Source organism: Archocentrus centrarchus, chromosome 19, assembly GCF_007364275.1.
Source record: "Archocentrus centrarchus isolate MPI-CPG fArcCen1 chromosome 19, fArcCen1, whole genome shotgun sequence".
Classification (NCBI taxonomy): Eukaryota; Metazoa; Chordata; class Actinopteri; order Cichliformes; family Cichlidae; genus Archocentrus; species Archocentrus centrarchus.
The window spans coordinates 9,124,508-9,135,350 of NC_044364.1; the positions used below are offsets into that span (position 1 = coordinate 9,124,508).

Genomic DNA, 10,843 nt, shown 5'->3' on the forward strand with positions numbered 1-10,843 from the left:
TGAGTTTTGCACAAGCAGACAAAAGTTTATAGAAGAAAAGGAAGGCTATGGGGGCTTGTTTGGAGGCCACATGAGCTTTGCTGCTTGCTTCACATCTTTACATATTGGGAAATTGATGCAACACTGCTTTGTTCTGTTGGCTTAAGATATATATATGAAGAGATAATGAGATTGTGTTCTGTTCTGATTGAAGGGGATGATGACATAGATACGAAATAGCTTTGGTCTTCCCATGGCTTCTGGCCGTAATCTACACAGATACATCTTTGTCTAATGGGTCGTTTGACCTGTGCCGATTTATGCTGATTGAATCATGGGGAAATAAGCACACCGCAGTTTGGATCCAAACAACCAGCTAGATACACCAGGCAGGAGTCTGGTGTTTTTTCCTTTAACTTCTTAACGATGCCCGAGAAATGACTGAAACAGAAGTTGTACGGAAAAGAAAAAAAAAAAAGGATCAAATGGCTGAGCAGAGATAGTCTTCAAGTATCATTTTGTCATCAGTGATCATAAGAAACATACAGAGCAAATAGATTCTTAGTGACAATTATGCATTCTTAATGACATTATGACAAAAATGTGACTGTGGCATGTGATTCTGCACCAAGCATGACGAAAGGGGAATTCACCAACATTTTGGCTACTCTGTTGCTGCTGCTGCTGCTGCTACCACTAGCATTAGCATTGTTCACACATCCCCTCATCTTAGGCCGCTTCCACACCCCTCCTTCTCGTCCTCTCTACCCCAACGCCCCACGTCTCCACACCCCACCCCCCACCCTCTCCTCCTCTCTGCCTGTCTGCGTCCTCTCTTTCCTGTTCTCGCTGCAGTGTTGCTATAGCAACGGAGAAATGTGGGAATACCTCCGTCCTTCAGAGAGAGGGGGATTGGGGTGGGGGAGTGGGAGTGTGTGTGGGGGGGGGGGCAGAGAGGAAGAGGGAGAGGATGGGAGAGAGACAGAGAGTTAAGGGGTAGACAGAAGAAGAGACAAGAGGAGAGGAGTGGAGGGAAGACTGTTAATTAAAAGACAGACAGTGAGGGGCTGCGACTCACTGAATAGACACCATTGCCTGTCACTGAGACTCCTGACTCACTTAGTGACTCCAACCGTTTGTCCATCTCCTCTGGTCCTTAAAAGCTGCCCCCACCCTCCCATTGATATTCAGTCTCTGCGATGAAGAAGACGCCACTGTTATCAGGCTGCAGAGGGGTGTGGGTGTCTGTGTGGGTGGGGGTGGGTTCAACTCAGATGGCACAGTGTCGCACAGCCATGGCGTAGCTTCACGCTGAGCCTTACGCACAGCATTTGTTTGGCGATCCATGTGTTCTGGATGTCTCCATTTGTAGTGAGGCTGCAGTTTCCATGACAACGCCCAGACTAAAATAGCACCCCCTTCCTCGCCCCCTCCCCACCAGCTCTTCTCTCATACACTCATAACTGTTCATTCCTGATCTTGAGCCTTGTTCTATCAGGCTGAGATGTCCCATACTGCTCGTCTCCATTCATCATATGGACTGAAGCACTAATACCACCAACACCATCATCAGCTTTGCACACGCACACGCACACACACACACACACACACACACACACACACACACACACACACACACACGCACACACACACACATGCACACACACACACACGCACGCACAGGCATACACGCCGCTCATCACATCTCCTCCCACCTCTTATCTCCCATTTTCAGTCTCCCGGTCGCCCTGCAACAGATTCTGTCAACATGCATCAACCTCTGCGTTGCCATGGCAACGGTCTTGAAAATCACTGCAATTATTTCAACAAAGACAAAAAAAAAAAAAGAAAAAAAAGAAAAACCACACTACAGCCACTTGGGGGAGAGGGAGGGAAACTGATCGAGTGAGAGATGTCTGCTTGTGTTTATCCTTTATGTTTATGTGAGTGACAGAGAGCGAGAGAGTGTATGTGTGTGTGTGTACATGCATGTTTTGTGACCCTTCAGTGAACCAGTGTGTGTGAACTGTAGAATTTTCCAACAAATATGCAAATGCTATGTGTGTTTACGTTATATGTGTGTCTCTTGGCCCCCACGGGGTAAAAAATAATTTCTTTTCCTCCACTAAAACCGTTAAATGCATATGCATATGTATGTATATGTCAATGTGAAGATGAGTGCAGGTGGACTCGCTGACCCATTTGTAAAGGGGTATAGTTTTCAAAGCCAACCTGTGCCAGATTCAGCACCACACAAATGTTGCCCACGTGTGTGTGTATGTGTTTGTGTACCAGTGAGAGGATTGCTGTGCACTGCTGTCAGATTGCGAGAAAGGGTTAAACAGATGTGCGCACAGAGCTCTGCACAGTATCAGTGTTTTAAATGAGTTCTGACATGTGCTGAACATCAGTGCACATGCATGTTGTAAAAGCAGACATTACAGTTGCTATAATGGACCTTGTTGTCCGTTCTTTATGGTAAATTTCTTTAATGGACCCAAATGCAGGACATTAAAACAGACTAACAAGCAGAGAGTAAAATAAAATGGTTTTTAATGACTTACATAAAAATATAGAACAAAAGGCTCTGTGGGAACATGGCAGAAATCTCAAATGGGGAAAATAAAAATCCATGAAGGCAACAAGGAAACCAGAAAGGGAATAAACAGGAATAAGAGGTAGATCATATGATGATATGGAAAAGACTGGGTGAAGACACGCAGATTACGTGCTAGGGAGAGCTAAGGTTACGAGCTAAACAGTGACACCTAAAAATACTTTAAATCCACTGTGTTGGTGTAAATACTGTGCAGTACTGTAAAAAAATACTATACAAAACATAGCGATAATATTTGACATTTTTTTCTTCTTGAAAATGAATCCCAGTCTGTACTGAAAAGACCAAATCTAATAGCATGTTATCATGTCATTTTTTAAAAAAGTACACACACTTCCAATTACATACATATGCAATTGAACAAGTGGCATTGCAGTATAATCTATATCAGCCTTTGGAAACACTTTTGTTAACTATACAAACTAAAGAATAAAGATATAAAATATCACCATACTAAAAGCAGAATTGGATACTCTTAATCTTGTTGTTGTTTTAACTAAGTACAAGGGATTACTTCTCGCTCACTATACAAGCTGCCAGTTTTTCATTTCTTTTTCTTTTTTTTTTGTAGATCATTATCTATAAAACTTAATTTAGTATCTAAAACATTTATGTTACCCTGACACTCCACCTCAGTGACTACTTTAAATTGCTTGTTACAATAGATGCTATCTCACACTTATCAGCCATGATGGCAATGCTGTTTAGCTCTAAATCTTTACACTTACTAATCCCATTGTATCCCATAAAGCTACTTTGATACTAACTGATACTTACATGTGTGCCAAGTAAGGGAAAACACTCCAGGGCCTGTAATTTTAGGGCAAAACCAACAGTGGATGACATAGCAAGTTATAATGAGTGTTTGTGGCTCTGGGCCAGTGCCTAAGTGAGGACATGTGTGTTTACACATGCAGGAGTACAATTTTAGAAGCCAGGTGGGTGCATCTACACTTTGTCATGGTGCTACTGTAAAGCCAGAGCATCTAAATGTGAGGGTGGTTTTAAAGTGAAATTATCCACATATTGAATGGCCACACATCTTTTCATAGGATCAAAGGCTGACACAAAAAATGCCTGCCATGGTGGGCTGTCATGCGCAGCAGGGAATATAGAAGGAGACGGTGACTTGGACTCTGGTCGACAATGAACTAGACTGGGACCAGAAATCCCAGAGGAGAGGTGGATAGAGAGAGATAGAGGGAGAGTGAGAGAGAGAGAGAGAGAGAGAGAGAGAGAGAGAGAGAGAGAGAGTGAGAGAGAGAGAGACACACACACGCACACACACACACACGCACACACACACACACAAGGTCAGGTAGGGAGGCTATAAAAGCACTGCCTAAAGTCACTGAAACATGCACTTAGTGTCAGTCTGGGTGTGAGCGAAGATTTGGCACACACAGCAGCCCGTGTATGCCTGCAAATTATTTGACGACAACACCAAAATGTGTGAACAAGCACTCTAAGGTAAGTGCATATATTCATTTATATGTTTTGCTACTTTTAAAAGCATTTTGTTGCATATGTACTCTGCATATTGCATTGCTGTATTTCAATCAGTGATAACAGTTTCACTTGACTGGAAAAACAAAATTATCAGAACAAAATTATCAGTAGCTAACAGATCATGCAAATTCAAGTTTAAAGAACAAAAGCGACCCGGTTTGAAAAAAAACTGGTCTCCATTCTCATGTTACATCCAGAGCCGATTCCTCCTATCATACCCAGCATGTACTTCAAACGAAAATGTGACAAGATAATATAAATAAAATGCTGAGACTGCCCATCATGATTGGTACATTCAACCCACCTTATCCACTTCACTGTACTATTTCTGTTTATTTGTTCCTGTGTTTAATGTGAAATTGTCATATTGTCATCTGTCTTTGTCATATTTGCAAATTAAAAAAATAACATAATACATCACACATCTTGCTCAACATTGCCTGACTGAATTGAACAAGTATTCATAATTTTTTTTTTTAATAATGGTCTTTTACAGATTAATTTTCTTGATATTTTTTCCTATTTCCCTGTCAGCAGGGGGATTTTATAAAGCAGGTGAAGCTCGACTAGTTGACAACATGCAGAAGTCGCAGAAGAGTTTGGGCTGTTTGTTCCTTCTCTGTTGCATCTGTTTGACTGAGTGTCGGGTGCTGAAGTTTGTCGTGGTTGTGAGTTTACCCATTTGTTCTCCTTTGTGATCAAAATGGTTAATAGTGAAATTTGAACAATTCAGTCCAGTTTCATATTCAGCTGTCAGTCAGAACTGCAGTGTCATCACATACAAGATGTTTGACAGCATTTCTTTGTTGGATCCTGTGATTATTCCATAATCTGGGAGATACTTTGCTGTCCATTGTTGCTGATTGCACTGTAGTTTTCCTGCCCGATGAGCATGATTGTTTTTGCACTTTTGTGTAACAAAGGATTACTTTGAGCCTAAACTCCAACAGTGTCTAGCATATCTCTCCCACACACTGCAGCTTTATACATAAACCTCTTTACATAACACCTTATTACCCAACTGAATTATTTAAGAGGAACTCACATTATTCTTATGATTTGGCATTTCTTATTTTTTATTTTTCTGTACCTTTTTAAAGCTGTGCTCTCATATGTTACTTTAATGCTTCTATCACTTACTAGGGACTACATACTATAAAATTATATGTCTGCTGCCTAATTTTCACAGCTTAAGCTATTGCTTGACTTTGTCCTCAGCAAATTCCTCTGTATCTCCAGTGAATTTTGTTTCATTTAGATTCACAGATCTTTGGTAATTTTTAGTTGTTTTTTTTTTAATGTGTTTATTTGATTGGATTTGATTTGATTAGCTTCACATCCATATAAAATCGTATGGTGTTGTGCAGAGGCAATCAAACATGTTGTGCAGAGGTTGCCTCTGTAAGTTTGCTGACTTCAGTTTGTGGTTGTTGTTGTTTTTTGTTTTTTTTTCCATGACATGTCACACACAAATGGTTTGTAAAATTACTGTGGCATTAACAAGAGTGAATCAGATGTGTCCATAATCCAGTTGATTCAACCTTTCTGTTATGTCATGGCTCAGAAACCGAGTTGTCACGTTAATAAGACTAATGCAGCAGTAATTGTGTCTTGATGACATCATCAGAATGACTGTTGTGCCTCAAATCCAGACTGGCCTGTCCACAATCACAGGTCTCTATTTATGACTTCTGTCTCAGGGTGAAAATCTCTCTTAAGTACACAACAGCAGCAGAAGCATGGCATCTGAATTCATATGACATTATCTGTCTTGCCTTCCAGGTGTTCCGGCATGGAGATCGATCACCTATTGAGTCATATCCCAGGGATCCATATGGGGAGGCAGTGTGGGCTCAGGGCTTTGGACAGTTGACTGAGGTACTTGATGTGCCAACAGTGTTTTGTTTTGTTGTTATATTAATAATAGCAATGAAGACTTGGTGTTTAAAATGTGTCAAGAAATTCATAAACAGAAGGATGCTACAGGCTTAGTACAATGAATGCATAACTGTACTTCAAAAATTAAACATTAATTTACCTCAAATCTTTCCTTATAAAATACGTTTTTAACAGACTTGGGGATTTAATTAAATTCTTTTCTTCTGTGACATCTGTTGTCGGGCAATTAGCTGCTTTACAGTGGATAAACTCATTATTTTGTGCTCTTTGAGAAACATTAGATGGGTAAAAGTTGCTAATCTATGACAAAAGGTTGATTGGGACCATAAATCTGCACAGTTTTCAGTCAAAAGGTCAAATTCTGCTAAAAATGTAAAACGCTGGCAATTTTCCTTTCAGCTGGGCATGAAACAGCAGTTTGAACTGGGCCAGTTTCTAAGGAGGCGTTATGGAAATTTCCTCAGTGAAGAATATAACAGCAAAGAGGTAGGTGTATTTGGTCTCACAAACGCATGTTTGTGTGTGTTAATTGGTATTTCCTTCCTTATATTTGTTTAGCTGAACTGTTTTGAGTTGCCTAATCCTGTTGTCATGCTTGCACTTGCTCCAAAATGTGAAATCAAGTGCATGTATGAACAGTCACCATGTGTCATGTCTGTAAAAGCATACAATAAGTTAATAAGCCTGACTCATTTTGGTGTGCTCACTGCCACGGCCCTGTAGCATGCTAAACATGTAGGGTAATGCACAGTTGGCCTTTTTTCCTCTCATGGTCTTTTAGCCCCCTGTTTGTCAATCATGCTTTCAGTGCTCTTCTTCCTCTCTTAAATAACATGCAGTTACCACAAAAAAAGAGACAGCTGTTTCTCCCCTAAATCTCAGTGAACCTGTGCCTTACCTTTCCGTGTGTTGACAAGTCTGTTTTAATTTGGGGGGGGCCAAAAAAGAAGCATTCTTGGTGTCACAAGAACATCCAACCTTATCAGCTTGATGTACTGTGTGCGCAAACCTGACACAGAGTGACAGAGAGATGTAGAAGAGGGAAGACTGATGTCAGAAGAGATCACAGCAAGACAGATTGTATCCCCCCTCCCTCTCATTCATTTGGATCGTCTATGACTCTTTAGGTTAGGGGACTACCTCAGATGAGTTGCGATAGATGCTGCTCATTTACGCATTCATTTTGCAGATTTTTGAAGCAAAAAAAAAATAATTTAATGGGATTTCCAAATGTAGATGAAGCCTCATTTACCCCAGAACACAGCAATAGTGGGACCAGTGAAACCACTTTCTAGTACCTGCTTTTTATTGCCATGTTCTCTCTGTGATTACAACAGATATATGTGCGGAGTACTGACTACGACCGCACTCTGATGAGTGCCCAGGCTTGCCTTGCTGGGATGTTCCCCCAAACCAGGCCCATCATGCCCCAGTTACTGTGGCGGCCTATTCCAGTGCACACCATCCCCAGGGCCCTGGACAAGGTGGGCTGCTGAACCACATAAATATTTTCTTTTCGCACAGCAGACACGCAAAGCTGATAACAAAATTGTATAAATTCATTTGGGTTTCTCTCTGTAACTTCATGCTGTCATCTGTGTTCACCCCAGCTGTGATTCCCTACTGTGTTAAAGTGTGAAATGAATGTACATTTGTGCACATACTGTAAGAAGTACCTGGAGCGAATGTTCATTATTTCCACTGATGTTTAACTGTGATTTCAAAGTTGTTAAGATCACCAGGTAAAGACTGCCCAAGTTTCAGAGCGATGATGACAGAGACCTTCGAGAGTCAGCCCTACCAGAAGTTCCTTAAGGCTCACCAGGTAAGACAAAGACTTTCTCCAAAGAAGGAGCGCGTCCTCCAAATACACTGTGTTGTAGCTCAACCTCAGCATCTGCTCTGTGACGCGAATGCTCTGCTCACAGCTTATTTTGTGAGTCATGTGCCTGCTAACTAGTGAAAACTTGTTTGTAACTCTGTTGTTTAATATCATCAGACTTACACAATCAAAATTGCTGTGAACAAATTGTTTCCTTGCCTCAGCTGCTTCTGATCTGCTTATCCCAGCTTTGATTTGTAAATGAACTCACATGCTAAAATGCCTATTTCAGTAAGTATATACTTCACAGTTGTTGATGTCAACGTAATCAGCACCTCCAGTAGATGTGTTTGTTATGCTGAAGACATCATGTCCTTTCAGTGATTTTCTCAGGCACGGTGACTCCAGAGCCCACAAAAAGCTGCGCAGTGCAATTTCTCTCACATTCTCAGAGACACTAATTAACGGTTGGATTGAATTAGATTAAGAATTACAATAAAAATGATTTTAATTAAACGGAGTCCCATGTGCAGCCTATTAAGGTGTTGTTTGAGATCAGGCCAGGGCATCCAGCTTTGAATTTTAACACCCTCTGCTGGAGGCAGAGTACCTGCAAGGTATATACATGAACCAAACCAACACCATTTATCACTGTGTTATCTGACCAAAGGTTAAACTTATAGTCTTCACCACATTAATTAACTACTAATGCTAATGTGTGCAATACTGAATTATAAACACCTAAAAATAACTATCTGATCAGTATTCCTGCACAAATATCCATAAATAAATGGTAATAATACTCATAAAAATGGTAATTAAAGTGTTCTGTTCCCTTGAGCCTTATTATTTAAAGAGTTTAAAGTGATGTTCCTGTTCTTTTCTTCACTGTGCAGTACTTTGTGGAGGCACTCTCCAACCACACTGGCTACCCCGTGTCCAAGCTGGTTGGTAAAAAAATATGGAGGGTCCATGACACCCTTAACTGTCAGGTATATTTCAAAGCAAGCTCTTGAACATTGTCTGGTACATGCATTATGCACATTACAAACTGGTACAAAAGCCAGCTGCAGAGTAGTGAGACAGAAACAGAAACAATGATCTGCTTTCTACAACATATCTACAGAGAAATAGAGTGAATGTGGGAGTGTGGGGAAATCATTTTATACCTACAGTAAAACACGAATAGGACAACATATTGAAATGATAATTAAAGCATAATGAGTCGGGTGGATTCTAGGCCAGGTTGAATATGTTCATTCACACTTGCAAAATGAGCATCTGTTATCTTCAGACTGGTGCTAAAAATAGACGGGATAATAGAAACTATGAAACGCAGCCATTTAAACCTCGTTTGTTGCCATTCACATGTTGTGTAATGTGATTATTACTGCGAGGCAGTGCAATAATGAACAGTATTCTCTTCTGCAGAGGATTCATAACTTGACTTTACCACGCTGGGCCACCCAAGAAGCCTTGGATACCCTGAAGAGAATAGCCTCCTTTGAGGTCATGTACAGCATCCTCAATCACAAGCGAAAAGAGAAGGCCAGGCTCTCCGGAGGTGGGAATGCACATTAGAGACAATTAATTTAAAGCACTCATGAGAAAAAAAAGGGCTCTGTGTATCTAACGTGACTGCTTTGTTTATGCCTCAGATAGTGTAAAGTGCAAGGTTGGGTTTCCTGGAAAATATTGGTGCATATGAACTAATGGGACAAAGATGATTACAGCGCCAAGACAGGATATTCAATACGGTCAAAAGGATTGTCTTGGTATGTGAGAAAAATTCATTTGCACTGTTGACACTGTGGTAATTTACCAGGGGTCCTGCTGAATGCCATCCTGAGGAATTTCTCTAAGGCTGCAGAGCAAGGGAGCACTCTGAAATTCATTATGTACTCAGCTGTAAGTTCATTGTTTGTATGCACGCACACATTTATAATCTGCTGTGTAAACTGCTGCTTGATGTACTGTATCTCCTCGCCTCCTTATTACTGTGATGCTTGTTCCTCATTCCAGCATGACTCTACACTCATCACCCTCCAGGCAGCTCTGGACGTGTATAACGGGCTTCTTCCTCCTTACGCCGCCTGTCAACTCTTTGAGTTCTACCAGGAGCATGATGGGTAATGACTTCTTTCCAGTTTTAGTTCCTGCACTATTCTCTTTTGCATATTCAAGCATGCTATGTAGGTCAGATGTCCACCACATTTTCAGTTATCACATTTGTTTTGTTTGGTTGCATGTACCTCGCAAATACCTTTCCAATTCTATGGAAATTTGGCAGCCACCCAGGACTGCAGCTGTGAAAATAGCACGTAATACAAACACATTTGCATAATACTTACCAATGTGTGTCCTCTCATTGGATTCACCCTAATAATTCCCCAGATCCTATTCAGTGGAGCTACATTACCGCAATGACTCCTGGCGTGACCCCTACCCCAACCCTGTGCCAGGATGCAATGGGTTGAACCCTTGTCCTTTATCCTTGTTTAATGAGCTGGTGAGGGACGTACTGGCAGAAGACTGGGAGGCCGAGTGTGGGTTTGGGACAAGATGGTCAAGCACAGGTGAAGAAATTCAATTTTATAATCCATGTCTATGTTTTCTCTGACTTCTACATTCAGCGTGTATTTTGGCGTTGTCAGGGTTTCACTGCGATATGTTCCTGGATTCAGTTTGGGGACTTGTCTGGGATTATTCAGAACAGACTGCCTGATTTAAATACATCAAAGCTTTTGGAAATTTTCCAGTTTGTTTCCACATGCACATGTACCTAAACAGAGTTGCTGTCTCCCTCAGGTATCATCACAGCTCTTGCAGTGGCTGTGGGACTCCTGGCGGTGGCGCTGTTGTTCAGTATAGGGGTGGCAATCCACAGGCGGAGAGGACACTACTCCAGGGAAGTGTAGTGCAGATGACTGATAACACTTGTGCCATAAAATTTATATATTAAAAATGCTTCCTAATTAATGTTCAATGTATTTTGATAATTGTTATACTAATTGTGT

General features: G+C 41.1%; 1 protein-coding gene across 1 annotated transcript; it reads left to right on the top strand.

Moving 5' to 3' along the window:
• Positions 1-4,670: 4,670 nt before the first annotated feature.
• On the top strand, positions 4,671-10,796 carry LOC115798772 (testicular acid phosphatase homolog). Its single transcript, XM_030755728.1, has 11 exons — positions 4,671-4,773; positions 5,888-5,983; positions 6,404-6,490; positions 7,342-7,488; positions 7,731-7,829; positions 8,723-8,818; positions 9,258-9,390; positions 9,652-9,734; positions 9,849-9,955; positions 10,221-10,402; positions 10,635-10,796. Exons 1-11 carry the CDS (start codon positions 4,684-4,686, stop codon positions 10,742-10,744), a joined length of 1,230 nt encoding a protein of 409 aa, XP_030611588.1. The 5' UTR covers positions 4,671-4,683; the 3' UTR covers positions 10,745-10,796.
• The last annotated feature ends 47 nt before the right edge of the window (positions 10,797-10,843 follow it).